The 15,912-nt window shown below is 50.7% G+C and overlaps 5 protein-coding genes across 5 annotated transcripts; 3 read left to right on the top strand and 2 right to left on the bottom strand.

The window, feature by feature from the left end:
- Nucleotides 1-2,393: 2,393 nt before the first annotated feature.
- On the top strand, nucleotides 2,394-2,876 carry VFPPC_18763 (hypothetical protein; the record flags this gene model as incomplete). Its single annotated transcript, XM_022430328.1, has 1 exon — nucleotides 2,394-2,876. The coding sequence occupies one exon, from the start codon at nucleotides 2,394-2,396 to the stop codon at nucleotides 2,874-2,876; it is 483 nt and encodes a 160-aa protein (XP_022285928.1).
- A 3,659-nt stretch (nucleotides 2,877-6,535) lies between these two features.
- VFPPC_15279 (hypothetical protein) lies at nucleotides 6,536-6,847 on the top strand (the record flags this gene model as incomplete). The annotated part of the gene is made up of 1 exon (XM_018293032.1): nucleotides 6,536-6,847. One exon carries the CDS (start codon nucleotides 6,536-6,538, stop codon nucleotides 6,845-6,847), a length of 312 nt encoding a protein of 103 aa, XP_018149356.1.
- A 2,399-nt stretch (nucleotides 6,848-9,246) lies between these two features.
- On the bottom strand, nucleotides 9,247-9,828 carry VFPPC_01025 (hypothetical protein; the record flags this gene model as incomplete). Its single annotated transcript, XM_022428199.1, has 2 exons — nucleotides 9,247-9,617; nucleotides 9,669-9,828. 2 exons carry the CDS (start codon nucleotides 9,826-9,828, stop codon nucleotides 9,247-9,249), a joined length of 531 nt encoding a protein of 176 aa, XP_022284710.1.
- Nucleotides 9,829-10,140: 312 nt separating this feature from the next.
- Nucleotides 10,141-10,906, bottom strand: VFPPC_01024 (vacuolar protein-sorting-associated protein; the record flags this gene model as incomplete). Its single annotated transcript, XM_018280927.1, has 2 exons — nucleotides 10,141-10,773; nucleotides 10,859-10,906. 2 exons carry the CDS (start codon nucleotides 10,904-10,906, stop codon nucleotides 10,141-10,143), a joined length of 681 nt encoding a protein of 226 aa, XP_018149354.1.
- A 2,824-nt stretch (nucleotides 10,907-13,730) lies between these two features.
- Nucleotides 13,731-14,711, top strand: VFPPC_15278 (protein wos2; the record flags this gene model as incomplete). The annotated part of the gene is made up of 4 exons (XM_018293031.1): nucleotides 13,731-13,755; nucleotides 13,913-14,308; nucleotides 14,405-14,425; nucleotides 14,536-14,711. The coding sequence occupies 4 exons, from the start codon at nucleotides 13,731-13,733 to the stop codon at nucleotides 14,709-14,711; spliced, it is 618 nt and encodes a 205-aa protein (XP_018149353.1).
- Nucleotides 14,712-15,912: the final 1,201 nt, after the last annotated feature.

Below are 15,912 nucleotides of genomic sequence, written 5' to 3'. Positions count from 1 at the left end.
TGTGTTTTGCTGTGTGAATACTGGTTGTCCTGAGTGTAGTATAACTTGTTTGCAAATGCTGGTCCAAGTTGGTATTGTGTCAGTTGTCTTTGTTGGGCTGTAGAAGCTCTCGTAAACGGTAGTCGCTGCCGATGGATAGATACGTTATTCGACAGTTAGAATCGGGAGGAGGTAAGGCAGAGATAATATAATATCACAGATGCCGAGCGTTGACTCGGTTGTGACTGTTTATCTGGTCCCTCGGCTGGATGGGTCCGTCGGGGGCCGGAACCGCGTTAGCTTTCAACTAGTCGTTCCCTTGGGGGGAAGATGGTGGGCGAAGAGTTTCCGGCTCGGGGCTGGAGTGAGACTCTTCCAGGGTTGTAAGTGCCAACGTCTGACTCTTAAGCAGCACACAATACGCTTGTGACAGGCACTTGAATACCGCACTGCCAGCGAAGGTGACGGTTATGGTTACGTAGAAGAAGCGTTCACGACAACAAAGGTTGAAGTTGGTGAAGATGAAAAGTTCTCAAGTCTCTGTGGTCGGACGACTGAGGGTATTAATCAAGAGTTGACAGAGTCGGTGACGCGAGAGAGGAGCAGGCAACCGCCCAAGGCATATATAATCAAGCATCACGGCACATGTGTGAATCATCTGGGGTGACAGTCTTGGGATGGGGGGTGAAGAGGGCGTGCACGGAAGGAGCAACGGAGGACGCTACCTGAGCTGCCTCCGAAAGGGGCAAGAAGAAACAAAGGTGGCGGAAGGAACACTCAACTTGACGGGGAAGGCACATTCAAGGGCGTGCGTGTCTGGGTGTTGCAGGGGCGTGTTCGAGCATGGAGCATGGACTGGGCGTGAAGGTGCAACGCAGTCCGACCGACCAGCTGGCACAGTCAGAGACAATCTCTCAATCGCACAATCTCACATTTCTCGCATTCTCGCCCAATGCAGCATGATTGTGCCAAGGGTGCCGGGTCAGCCCAGGTCTTGCCTGGCCTTGCCAGACCACGGAATTTGACTCCCGGCTCCCCAAATTCGACCGAACTGACAGCTCGAGCGCGCCCAAAACGCCCAAACGCCAACACGGCCCGCCAGGGAGTCATGGTTAGTGACTGCCATTACGGAGAGTCGGGGAATGGCGGTGTTGTGCAATTCTGACCGCTTCAACATTCATCACCACACCCAACCGTTGTTCTCATCCAATACAATGAAACGGCCTCCCACCATTGGCTCACGCTGTTCTTGTTGACCGCGCCCGGAGGACACACCGAATAGAAAGTAACCATCCCACCACTCTCCTGCGACAATACCAGAAATTCGTTTGTTACCTCTTGAAGCAAGCCTTGCCGACTCTCTCTGCTTTTGCGCGTTTACCGACTACCAGGATATGGTATAGTAGCGTCTGGTACGTGCAGTCCAGTACAGTGCCGTACACTGGCCATGCTTATCATGTTTGCGGTGTTTAACAATGCAGATCAGGGTAACCGAGAAACAAACAGCAAACAATAACTCCTTGCAATTCTGCATTGGTTGATATTTGTTTGTCCCAACACAGCATGCATCAGGGCCGTTGACCTACCATGCACTTTTACCGAATTAGGCTGGCCTGTGAGGCTTATCATACATGCAATATCTCGATGCCCATTGCGAGCAAAGAGAGAAGAAACATGTGAGCGATTTGGCCAACCTGGAGAATACATGGCCATCGACAACCAACAAAGGGCCGCTCTGAGTCGTGCCAACTGGCTGGGTACACATAATTCCAAAACTTGCTTTGGGTTGCCGCGCTGCGTGGTTGCTTTTTCTTATCTCGCTCAATTGCCCACATTCTCGTTACCGACAAATTTGTTACCCTCGTCCACGGCAGACCGCTTCCTAGCTTCCGGGGCCGCAACCGACCGGGGTAAGCAAAGACACGGAAAAATCGATAGCAGGGTCTTGCCTCCAAGAACTGGCCCCGTTTCGGGGTAAGCCTTCATCCCAATAGTACGCATGGGGTGGGCTACGAAATGAAGAGGAAGCACTGTATGTGCACACCAGAAAGGCAAACCTGAGCCATGAGTTGAACCGTACACCTGGAAACCTGATGCCACATTATCATTCAATTTAGGACAAGCTGGGGCATATGATGCAGATTGTTCTTTTTATTGCGCAGCGGCCGCTCGATCTGACCTTTGTTGTATTGTCCTGTTCCGCAATCATTGTTTTTGTTGCCCCAGCCGCTTTTAGAGCACAAAGTTGGTGTGGGACAGTAATAGAACAAAGACCCCGTCTGCCACATCGAGGGGTGACGGGCATTTCGTGGCGTCGGAGGTGCAGTGTCGGGCTGGACAGCAGCAATGTCCTCGAACGCTACCATGTTTGCTGGCAACGATCGGACTGTGGCACAACTTGAGTTCGGTTTGAGATGAACAGTCAAAGAAAAAGCAACCAAGACATTAGGATTGTGTGGTGTTACAGTTGGAATCTGATAGCTCGCAGGCTGTGGGATAACCATGCATGCTGCTCATCGACTGGGCACGAGTCAAGACTAGATGGGTGCAAAACAAGATCTAGAGACTGGACCAAGCACGGGCCGATGGTAACTTGCGACAGAGCAAAAGGAACTAAAGGAGCCAAAGGAGCAGCTGGAACACCGTCTCAACACCAAAGCCATCGCAGGGAGCAGGTAACGCGACATGGACACTCTCAAGAATACACACACAGTGCAGATGGTGCTCGGCCCGTTGACGACATTCCTTCGTTATGTGGCTTCGGTGGGCTACGGCGATGGCTCGGAAGAGTGCATCCTTTCTGTGTCCGACAAAGTACAGAATACGCGATGAGCCGAACATTATGCCACTCCCACCGGTGGATGAAGCATGATTTGCGCCGTTATGGAAAATGTTGACACAATATTCTCCGAAGGCTGCCGTCAAAACGAATGAAGGATGGATGGTGAGGGCTTTCTCAGCCACACCAAGACACCCATTCAGGCTTCACCATTGAGCCTATTCACAACTCATTATCCTCCATTGACCCGCTTTCCGGCCAACGCCCATGAAAGTTTATCCGGCTGCCTGCTGATTTAGGTTGGCGGGATTATTTATTGCTTCCGGATACAGCACAGTATCGCTGTGCCGACATCCAAGCAACATGGAACCTTCGGAGAGTTTGCGGGCGATTCCCTTCATTGACAATACAGATGCCACATGCGTCTTGCGTGGTCTATTCAGCACCAGTTCACGTAACTGATGAGCCACCGGCTAAGACTCTCTGTAATCAACGTCCCCAATGCCGTGCAGCAGATTGAAGGCCCAGGGACAAGCAAACGACAGCATATCCCCGGCGGTCCAAAGGCTGCCACATTGCGTTGCCAAAAGCCTATACCAATGTACGAGTACTGTATGGCCTGGACGTGATCTCTCATAAATGTTTTATGGCCAAGAACAGTTTGGTCCAGCAGCCAATTCTCTGTTCGTATTTACGACCTTTGGGCAGTCGCATAATGAAAGGGGGCCTTGCACCTTGCGTTGGATCACTTGAGATAGCAACCATACAGGCTGCTATGGAGTATTCTTCTCCTTTGCCAATCCTAAAAATTACAACCGATGTTACGGCGCTTGGAGGAAGCAGCACCACTACTCGTTCGTCTTGGATACTGTGCGACGCGTTGTTCTATTCATAGGTATTATGCTCCGACATTGCAAAAGTAAGCCCGGATTAGAAGCAAGTTTATGGTGTGCGTCGGGTCCTCTTTGCACCCAACGCAGCAGAGAGACAAAGAGATACCTGCACCTCATGTCAAGGTTGCATTGCTACAGCTGGTTTCGGCGACGCAGGGCTGACAGTCCAAACTGGTGGTGTTTGCCACGAGGGAAACACGGCCGATTTTGTGCCTTTGCTAGGCTGCTACTATCCGGGCCACGACATAATAATAGCCCTTGAGGCTTTGTTGATTGTTGAAACCGAATTTTGTGAGCTTACTGTACTGTACGTGATACAGGCCAAGGGGGGCGTAAGTTGGTCAGGCCAGTGTCGCAATGCATTACGGCCGGATCAGAGTCTGACCACGTTTTTTACCCCAAACCAGCCGGACTGCGAATCTGCCCTAATCCAAATCTCAGGTTGAGTCATAATTTTTCCAGACTGAGGCACATTGACGAAGGAACCATGTCGAGCCATCCAACATTCGAAGAACACCGACTCTTCCATTTCCCAGACCTCTGGGGAGGCAAGTGGCGGTTACTGGCTTTACTGGGAGCTTACGAGAGTATGGGACAAAGCAAAAGGGCTGCGTCAAGCTGGGCGCATGGCACCGTCACAGTCTGACAAAACAAACGGCGGGATTGACTCCTTGACACGATATAGGACATGTGAAGAGGATCGGATGCTGTCGAAAAGTCAGCTCCGGATGTCATTATTCAGCTCTGGTTTTTGACCGCCTGTCCCGTCAAGACCTGGACCATGCACCAACCCAACTGACACAGGACAACGACAAGAGGACTTCTGACCAAATGCAAATCGAGGCACAACGAGTAATTGGCATCCGCCGATATCTGCCAGCCCCCACTGCACCAGACTGATTACCGGTCCGAGCGGGTTGAGGGAAGAGAAGCAGCGCGGGAGGCGAGGCGGGAGGCAGATCCGCCAGACCATTTGGGGACCGACAATCCACAATGGAACGTTTCTACTCTGTACTCCAGGTTCAGGTCCCTTCGTTCAAGTTACCCGAGGTTTCTGTGTCGTTTCCGGTTGCCAGCGGGGCCAACTAAGGTTTCTTGGAAATTACCAATTTTACCTGTACTTGAAGGCTGAAACCAAGTAAGAAAAAAAAGATGGACGAATCTATGGGCCCCGCTTCGTTCTCAGGTAAATGGCAGACGGACGATTCAGGTACGCGATGGGCAAGATGGGGAATTTGCTTCTTCAGCAAGGACGGGGAGCATGCACACACATACATAACAATGTTTGCAAGGAAGCGGTCACAACCAGTGATGGCCTATTTAGCCAATCGCAGATCGCCATGGACTCATGAAGAGATCAAGGAACCAACGGGATGCGGCCCGGTGCGCCACCCGCCCTTGTTACTTCCCCGTCTCCATTCCCATCCCCATCCCCTCAAACAGCTTGCAGCGACCGTCCACCTGCACATGAATGTCACAGACTCACTGATCTGCGCTCACTGTCGACTATTGTGCGCCAAGGCATGCACAGGCGATTCATTCACGATGCATCAAAGCGTTCTGCTAAGTCAATCTGGGTGGCAAAGGTCTGTCGAGAAAGCAAAGCACTACTTACTCAAATCATCCTCTTGTCTAGACCACAATACTCGCCACCATCTCCATTGGCTGAAGCCGGGTGCGGTTTCAAGAGATGGCTCGAGCCCTTGACTCAATGACCTCGTTTTGTTTCAAACATGGAGGTCCAAAAACTACGGAATACTCTAGCTGTCGGCCCCGAATGGAGGCCGGCATAGCCAACCCAACTCAACCGTTCGTCAAACCTGTTCATCCCCAACCGGTTGGGTGGGCCACGGGGCTCCGAACCGAATTGACACTTACAAAAGTTTTCATGTCTGCAAGTACGGAGTACAGTAAATGCTCCTTACAAATCAGACCCAGGATTTATGACATTGGCCACATGGGAATGCAGAGCAGCGCATATGTCGGTTCGTCGATGGCAGACAGCCGGCAAGCTTCTGTGTGCATGCATCTCCAGGAACAACAGTGACCCGGCCCAATGTGGTACAGGTCGGGTAATCACTTGCATGCAGTGAACTAATAACTGATAGCAGCACAGCGGTCAGTCGGACAATGTTGTACCCGCCAGTTTCATACATATTGAGTCTTCGTTTCTGGCAACTTTGACACTCAAAATTGCAATCTTGCCAGCGCACACCTGCCTACTCCGTATGCACATTGCTACCTGTTGACGGACACCGCCAACATCACGATTAGGAGCGGCGCAAAGTTTTCTCTTTACCCGAGATGTGTTACCTCGGTGGTTTGCCATGGCGTCAAACTCGAACTTCCTAGATCCCAGCGTTGGCGTCTCATCGCGTCTCGTCTCGTCCCGTCCCCAGATGGCATCGTATCAGCCGTTGCCCGCCGCCACAATAACCAAGAAGTCGGGTGCAGACAGTCTTTGGCTTAGTACGGAGTGGAGCGCCGTAGTTATGTATGTACATACATACGCCGCCTGCTTCTTGCTTTGTTGCCAGGCACAACAACAATTTTACCCCATGGAGTGTGTACTCCATAAGTTTGTGTGTTATTTTCTTTGTATGGGACACTAGCATCTCCGGCTGGCGTTCAAACCCTGCGTCCCAAATATTCTGCCCGTCCCAAGCGCCAGGCTACTACCCTTGTTGCCTCGTTTTGCGAAAACGCCTGCAGTTTGCTGCTTTCCAAATTCGTGGGATGTGTGCTTGCTCCGGGGAGAACGGAAGTACCCTGTCTGGCGTCAATCAACACCGACTTGGTCTCCCTGACTAGTTTACAGCACTGTACGTCTGCGGAGCACTTACCCTGCTATGACGAACCTAACCAACAACGTTTTGCTCATTAAATGGTCCTCATCAGGGGCAGGGTGTGTGATGTCTCATGGAATAATGAAGTATTGCGGAGCACAACAATTACCCGTGCTTGTTTCGCCAGGAAGAAGAATAGAAACGGACTGTTAGTCATGGCGGCAAGGTTCCCCGGTGGTTCCAAATCAACCCATCCGTCCATCCGTGGTTCAAAGTGGTCTACCAGAACTATGCTCTGTAATTTCCCTATCAACCCGCCGGGGGGCAAAGAACCAGCATGCCGGTTGACCCCTACACTCCAAGACGCCGGGAATTCCTCAACGAGCGTTCCCATTGGAGTCACCAATTAACTGTGTTAGGCGTCGAAGATACGATCCGGAGGAAAGGCCGGAGGAAATATGTATCACTGTGGCTGGATGGCTGGATGGATGGCTGGCGGATCACTACCACCACTACTCCGTACTTTGATGTTTCCTGCTTTGTGAAGCCCGAAAGTCTTCGCACGCCGCCTGCCGTGATTTTTGGCTTGAGATGCCTCTTCTTTTTTGCCCTTAAAAAGTACATCTACATTTTTGACACGGGCCGTACCGCCTGGTGTATGGCTGAATAGCTGTCTAATAAGGAGCATCGTGTCCTCCACGGTATTTGGGAGAGATCGACAGTGCTCCTTGGACCAAGCGCAGAGCTGAGTTGAATATGTCACTTGCTTTTCGAATAAGGCACGGCACGGCATTGATTGAATCTATCCACAATACGGAGTAAATGCCAGATCGTGGATACCTGCTCGCACCCAGCCCACGTGAATAGAACAATGAAATGTGATAACCCTACGGAAGGGAACACATGAATTGGTCGCGGTCGTGGGTTGTTTACTCAAGACATCCATTGTCTGTGACACCGCAGCAAGATAAGTCTATTTCACACGTGCAATACCCCAACAGGCGAGATTGGATGTCCGTCCGCGAGTACGCACGGTCCATGGCGGAGGGCACAGGTCCGTATGCGATATTACGTGGATTGTGTGGTTGGTGGCCTGTACTTGTCAAGTCCATGTCCTTTTGTGTGAGTATTGTTGCTTGGACGCGTGCGTTGCAGAAGTTTGCTGGGTGATGAGTGATGACTCGGATGGGGAGGCTTGCGGTATTGTTGGTGGTTTGACAAATACCTGGGGGTGAGCAGTTTGAGATGCTGCCACCTGGTGGTTGTTTGAGGATAGTGGCTTCCCCATTGAGTGTTTTGTTATATTGTGTATTTGTTATTCTGTCATATTGATTCAATAGTCTTGCGTGAATTGTAGTGAATACACCCGTCATAATAGCGTGTGGTGGTGTTAAGCATCTCATGCCCCGCGCCACAGAGGAAAGGGAAAAGAAGCTTGCATGAACCGATGTCATCAGCAATACGAGATACAATGAGAGAAAGAAGCTTCATATGGGCCACTTTCATTGGGAATATACGGGATAAACCTATAGGGTTTAAATCTACGCAATCAATGAACATTGCGAGGTAGGCTCAGAACTGAGACTTGTATTGTCTACAGGGTAGATTTGTACTTCCAGAGTCCCAACGAAGCGGCATCAAGTCCATGTCCTATCAGGCCACTATTGATATTGATATGGATATAGGGTATCTGTTGCTGAAAAGGTACATATGTAGCTATTTACCTGTTGAATATTCTTGTCCTGTGGTTGACGGGCGTGTCATGCAGTACCGCAAGGGCGGATACAATGTCATGAGAATCAGTCTTGTGTTGTATCGTGCGTTGCTCCCGGTGCGATTCTCTATCTCAGTGGAAACATGCCTTGTGGTGATAGACACATACATATGACAGCACTTCAATCTAATCCACAGCCAAATTTGGTCAAAAATTCCTCGCCCTCACAACTATCCCAACGTCTTCAAAGACGGCAAATTGAATGGTACCGACCATGTTCACCACCAAACACCCAATAGCACACATCCTCGATATCAAGAAGGTCAAACCACGTCAAGTTTCTCCAGGATGCAACGTAAGACCGCCCCGTCAATTTCAGCTCCCAGAATCACCGCCATGTTTTGAAACGGTTGCCCGTCACGGCACGTCGGCGATGCTTCAATCACAGACACGCATCATGCTGCACTGTTTTCTGCGACATTGTCTCCCACGAGGCATTTCCCTCTCATAGGTTAAGTCTTGGACATGCAGGATCTATGATTCTTACAGAGTACTATTAGGGTAAGCAGTGCCAACTCTACTGGAGGGGGTTATGACGACGGGCTGGTCAAAAAGGGCCGGACATTAGGTTGGTTACAATCCCTGACTGGCGACACTGCTGGACAATGGTATGGACTGGTGGCATTACCGTAACTACGAGGTATGTTGCAAGAAATTTATGGTGGACAGCACAAGTGTAGGCACATAAGCGAAGAAGCCACCTTGACATGTCAGCTACTTCGAGCTCTTCGTCGGCAATTCCTTCCATATGGCATTATAACAGGCCAACATGTGCCGTCTGTCAGATAATTACAAGACAAGTTGAGACATGTAAATGCAAAAAGATGAAGAGTGTAAACAATTGTCCTTAAAGCATTGCAATACAGGCCCAAATAGTGAGAATGATCCACCGCCTTTCTTGAGAGTCGAAATATCGTACCAAGCACCCCATACAGCAGAGATATGTTTCATCAAGTGAACACTCATCACAGAAGAGTCTCTATATAAAAAGGCCCCGTCTCTTTACATCCTACTGCCTTCACGCTCGACCAGACCCTATATCATCCAAACACTCCCTGCCCCAACGTCGTTTTCACCCCTCCTCAGCATGAAGCTCTCGCTCGCCCTTGTAGCCGTTCTCGGTGGAATAGTCGTAGGCGCCTTGGGGACCGGCACATCGTGCGCAGACTGCTTCAACGTATGCAATGCCGCCTTTAAAACATGCGTCGGTAGGGCCAAGACCCGGGCGGCGGCTAAAGCATGCTGGAATAGATCTTGCCCTGATGTAAGTGGTGTTATGGAACTTCCGGCTGCCGTGTGTGAGTATGCTGACCGGGCTGGCTGTGATAGAATTGCTACAAAACGTCGTGCTAGTGCTTTTGAGAAGACGGCAAACTTGATCCTTGGCGAACTGGACGAGGCACCGACTCAGCAACCAGATGCTTTGAAGTGTAAACGGGGTACTTGATTTCGAAGGCCTTGGTTCTTGAGCTTAGGGGTAACGCGTATGGCGATGTGGAATCTTAACTTTTGTGTGGAGGAGTGGGAAGCATGAGGAGCTATTTGATGCTTCGACAACCTATTATGAGCTGCTGATATATTGATACCACGGTTAGCTATCAGATCAGTAATACTCATTCATGAAATTTCACATGAATATCCAATGTGACGGATTCGACATGGTGAATATGTGCGTAAACTTTGAGCTTTGCTGTAATTCTCCTCCACCCTCCGAACTATATGTCCTCGAGATGCCTACACCCATGGCGCTATATCCAACACCAAACATCACATACACACATCCAAGTAACACAAGATGCAATGTATTCCGGCTATATCATATCGTCATGCAAAGCCAGTATGCCCCATAAGAAAAACCTATATATCCCGCGCCAAACGCCCTCCAATATAAACAACCAAAACCCCAAATACCAACATCACCACCTCTCTCTAACTCCTCAACGCATCCAACCGGTTCCGCATCTGATCCATCATAGCCTCCGCATTCTCCTCTTCTTCCTCCTCCTCCTCCACATCCTTCTGCGGCTCCGGCACCGGCGCAACCGGCAAACTCGGCTCCTTCTTCCCCTTCAATACCTCACCCAGCACCTTATCAACCTCGCCCTCATCCTCCATCAACATGTCCCCATCCTCAGGCAGTATATCCTCCACCATCTCCTCTATGATACCCGCCTTCATCAACTCCTCGCTCAGCTGGCGCATCGTGCCCGCCATCTCGGGCAGCCGTATCAGGGTATTCAGATCCTTCATGATGCCCACACTCGCGCGTATGGAGCCCTCAATCTTGCGCACCGCAAACGCCTCGTTGACTTGCATCTGCACCGAGTTGAGCTGGGCTTTGGAGGTGATTGCGCGGGCTGACACGCGGCGCTGGCGGACGAGCTCGCGGGCAAAGTCGCGGACTTCCTTTTGGGCTTGCTTTGCGCGGGCGGGGTCTCGCTGCGCGCGCTTGTCGGCTTGGAGGATGAGGTTTTTTATTTTGATTTCGTTTTGCTTGTTGGCGGTGATGTCGCGGTCGAGTTTGCGGATGTTGGAGCGGATGAGGGCGTTGCATTTGCGGAACTGGGTGGTGTGGCGGGTTAGTATGTTTGGTGAGTGTGGTTTTGGATCGGTGTGGGATGGAGATTGGGGGATGAGGGAGACGAACCTGTGCTTGGGGATCGGGCCTGGCGAAGAGGTTTCTGAATGTATCCATGATGGAGGACGGTCGATGGATCTTGGCGGGGAGGAGGGAAATTATGAATTCCGAGAAGCGAGGGGTAGGTGAGAGGTGAGTGAATGCGGACGTCAAGACACGACGTCGTCTCTCGGCGAGGTGGCTCTCGTTGGGGACTCAATCACTTGAGGTTTATTGTGATGCCTGGGTAGTTGTGGAGGTGGTGACGGTGGGACACGGCGGTGACGTTGTGCCAACAAGGAACATTGAACATGGAGGCGAGGCTGAAGTGGTCACTAGTCACTGGCCAGTCAATGTTGTGGAGGCGGTTTCTAAAGTTCTAAGTGGGTGGTGGGTCAGGCTGGCGCTTCAACATTGAATGTTCCTGGAGAGTTCGGACCCAGTTGACATCTTATAGTCTTGGAGGTGCCTGTATGACAATACACCAAGCGCTCTGCAGTGTAAGCTGACATTACATTCGATCGTATCTGCACAAAATTGCTTCGCAATGACTTTTCATGATTTTGCAGGGATATTAGGACAAGTTTTATATGCATGCGGTATTTGACGTGTCAAAAGGTATCGTCTCTGCTCTGACTGCGTACCTCGGAGACAGCATCACCACACTGATGGTCATATGCTGGAGCCCATTGTGCCTCTGGAAGAGACTAGATGATGACACAAAACAACTGCCGGACTCGAAGAATGATCGCAGCGTATCACTGTTTCATGAAACTATAGACTACGCCAACGAAATGCAATGAATTCGAAAGCGTTGTTTTTCTGTTCGAGTACCCAGCTTGGCTTTGCTATCTGGAGAGGGAATCGGAAGACTCGACGGCGTAAAACAGAGGCTGCAGCTGAGGTTGTCAGATAGGATATTGATGCGATTGCAACAGCTCCACCAAGCTGAATTCGCCTGTTGTATAATGGCTTTCCTACCGTACCTGTCCCTGGTTGAATGAGCAATTGCTGCGAATGGCCGATCCCACCGCGTTAGACATGCTGGGCAACACATCTTTGGCAGTGACTTCTTCATCACAGACTTACGAAGAGCTGCCGAGTCCGGAGATGAGGGCTCTCGACTCCGCGGAACCCATAAATTGATGCACAAAGGATCGCGACACTGGGATTGGCTAAGCCTCTCGTCATTAGATAGAATCCCCGTGCTGTCCACCACGTCGGGCAACGAATCCAGGAAGACGGTAGTGGTTCACGTCTTAGTCCAGGCTCTGGGCTAAGGCATCCTGAACGTGTCTTCAGACGTAAATAGTGGCATCCAATTGAATCGTTGCTGATGTCAGTTGAGCCGGGAACCAGCCACAATCTACCATTGGCATGGCATCAGGGATGGTCCTCTGGATGCTGTGAAGTTTCCCTTCGAACAATCTGCAAATCTCTGGGGACTGGATGCCATGAGATAGCACCACGGCATTATATCTATCTGCTCAGCAAGGTGATTCGAAACTGATGTTCATGATATTGAAGTGCATTCCTGATATGAGGACACGAACAACAAATTTGGGGTGGCGTTGATACATGCCATGGCCTTGTACTACCGCTAGGCTCCGTGCCGACCTGGGCCGTATCTTGCGCCTTGAATGAAAAGTGCTCCGGCCCCAGTGTTCTCCAGATCCTACTGGGTAACTTGCGTTTAACTCGCCAGGGTGTTAGAGATCGTGGCCTCGACAATGTCAGATCAAAGCTGTAGCCAATAGTCAGTCAGATTGGAGCAAGGTGCTACGCTTTGTGCGAGTTGTGAAGGAAAGGATGACTCTTTGTTGTGTGAGTGCGTCTTTGAGTACAAGAGAGCCGTTGTTGACGGGTGAAAAGTATCAAAAATGGCATGCCGTTCAATTGTTGAAGAAAAGGCATAAAGAGACTGATGTTGTGCAAGGACTGGCGTACGCAGGGAAGAAAGACTTGGTCTGCTATTTTTGGATTAAACTTGTGAAGACAGGCAGTTTGTTAGACCCATGAAAAAGTGACAAAGGAAAACCCCCAGGTTGTGTGAAGACTAAAGTACCAGAACTCATCAGTCCAGAGCTGAGTTGAGAGTCAGCCTTGTCAGTGGCACTGGCGCCCTTGGCCCCCTCACCTGCCTTAAGTGCTGCCTGCGATCTCTGGCTGTCGCCAGTGGGTGGCACTTGCCGCCTTGCATCTCCTACCGAGCGTTGTCCAGTCCGGAGAGGAAGCCGAAAGGCGGACAAGCTCCGTTTGCACCAGATTTCAATGTTGCCAATGGGCTTTCAATGACAAGGTTGGCTGGCCATTCATAAGCCTCCCTCCCAAGGCCACTATCTGACCCGTAAGCCCACCAAAGGACCCACCCTTCAAGGGCCCGGAGCCACTTGTGTCGCCCACTTGCGCAACTGAAGCTTTCCTCACCCTTCTGAAGCCTTCCATTTGGGAGCTCCAGTCCAACGAGCCACGAGCCGCAACCGCCAGACCGGACAGGACTAGACTAGACCCTTCCATACGTACAAAGAAAAGGCTGGCTGGCTGGCTGTGCTTGGTCCTCTGCTGCTTGTTTGCTTGCTGCTCTGTTCTGGTCTGTTCAGTCCACCCACCCACCCACACACACGCACGCCCACACGCACACACAAACGCACATCGTCAACGCAGCCTCGCTTTCAAGCTTCAACTTTCAACCTCTTCCCCCCACTTTCTATTTTACGTGCTTCCGGTTCGCATTCTACTCCCAACCCAAACTTTCCTCATTTTCCAAGCTGCCTCTTGCCTTGCTAACCCGCAATTGCTTGACGACTTAGTTTCAACGAGACTCTCGCTCTCTTCTCTCCGCACCCCGCTTTGCTCGCTCACTGTTCGAGTCTCACCCGTACCATCTTCGTCACCCTTCACCATGGCCGAAACTGCCACTCCCGAAGGTTCGTGAACCCTCACACAGTCTACACGAGCGCCCTCGTCTCCTGAGCATGCACCTGCTATTCGGCGCACTGCTCACGCAGAGATGGCTGCTTCCCCGTGCAATATATGCATAGACCAAACGAAACGAGCCACCATGCTGACTCTCCCTCCTGATAGTTCTGTGGGCACAGCGCTCCCCTCAGTCCGCGGAAGACCCCAACAACTACATCTCCTTGATCATCAATGTCCCTGATGTACCCAAGGAGGACCTCAAGCTCGACCTTAAGCCAGACAGCTTGACCTTCTCCGGCACCTCCACCACCCTGAAGCGCAAGTACCATCTCGAGCTTCAATTCTTTGCCGAGGTGGACCCCGAAGCGAGCATCATCAAGCACACCGACAAGAACATTGAGATGAAGATTGAGAAGAAGGAACGCAGCGAGAAGTTCTGGGACCGACTTCTCAAGGAAGACAAGAGATACCACTTCCTCAAGACCAACTTTGACAAGTGGGTTGATGAGGAAGACCAGAACGAGGCTGCCGAGGAGGACTTCTCGCAGTTTGGTGGCATGGGTAAGTTTCAATATTCACGCTAAATTTAAGCTTATTGCCCAACAAGCACGGCTTATGGCACTTGCAAAGAAACGTCACGGCTAACGAATCATGCAGGTGGTATGCCAGGAATGGGCGGTACGTCATGATACACTCTTGTCCATGGCACGAATGCCATGGCCAACACCCAACACCTTTGTACAACATTTTCCAATGGATCTATTTTTGCTGACATACTCTACCCCTAGGTGACTTTGGTGGCATCGACTTCTCCCAGCTCGGTGGCGCAGGAGGCATGCCCGACCTAAGCGCAATGGGTGGCGAGGGAGGTGAGGAAGCTGAAGGAGAGGACAGCGACGACGATGACGACGATGACATGCCCGCGCTGGAGGGCGAGGAGGCTGCCGCTGCCAAGAAGGAGTAAAAAAGACACTACTTTATTGCTTAAATCGAAATGGTCAAGCTTGCCTAGGGGGCAACGTTACCCCAACAGAAAGCTTAGCAATAACCGATACGAGAAATATTGACCAAGGAATTAATTATGGGAAAAATTTCCAAAAACGATACCACCTGTGTTTGGCCAGATTCTTGTGTCAGTGTTACATGTTGGTTCCCACATCTACTAATACAAGCACAAATACAAACAACCCCCTTGCCCATTATCCCCCCCAAAAAGCCGCAAATAATCCCGATATCCCAAACCATCAGAAACCCTCAGAAGCCGCATGTCTTTCCCCCCGTCAATTCCTTGGCCAGCAAGGTAATACGATACACCCCACCGACCCAAACACCCGGATCTGCCTGTACTCCCTGCGCGTTCGGCGGCTCGTGCATCCTGCTCCCGCGCCATAATCAGAATACACTCTAGTATATTAATATCGCTTCCGCGCCCTTTGTTTTACTCTAAACTAAATCACACGAATCCTTTCTTTCTCTCTCAAAAGAACTTCTTTGCGAAAATGCCTGCTACGATTTATACCTCTCTTGATGCGGCGGCGGCAGCTGTTAGCGGCGCTTGTATCACAGCCTGGCCTGCTGATGAGCCATATGTTTGTCCGTCTATGAGTTTGCTGGATTTGAATGTGCATGTCTCTGGGAGGAGGGAACGCGGGGAAGGGTCGCCGTCGGATTCGGTACCGTCTACTACCTTGACCTTGGACTGAGATTTCGCAAACAAACCAGACCAGTCACATACATACGCGTTCAAGCATGTGCATGTGGACTTGTGCCTTACTTCATGGCACTGCACAATGTACATGGAATTACAACACGGAAAATTGGGGCTCACTAATAGATTTGGGACATTGTTGTTGTTCTGCCTTGGATGTCATTCTTGGCTATCTGCCGTGTATATTTATAGTGGCTTTCTATTAGTCTCACTTTACTGTCCATCCTCCTCCGCCGGCACCAGGCCTCTAGCACAAAGAGACAGAGAGAAAACGAGAGAGAGCAAGGGAAATACTGTAGACCCCAGCCGCCTTCATCCTGCAGAGATACGCTAACGTGTCCCCTACACCTCCAACGGCGTTCACCTCTGCATCTGCACGCGCTGGTAAAGACAGTTTTTTGGTATTTATTGGGTATTATAGGCAAACTGAATCCACGTTCCATTCTTCCTTATTGTG

This window comes from Pochonia chlamydosporia, chromosome 1, assembly GCF_001653235.2.
Source record: "Pochonia chlamydosporia 170 chromosome 1, whole genome shotgun sequence".
Taxonomy (NCBI): Eukaryota; Fungi; Ascomycota; class Sordariomycetes; order Hypocreales; family Clavicipitaceae; genus Pochonia; species Pochonia chlamydosporia.
This window is presented reverse-complemented; position numbering and strand designations above follow the sequence as displayed.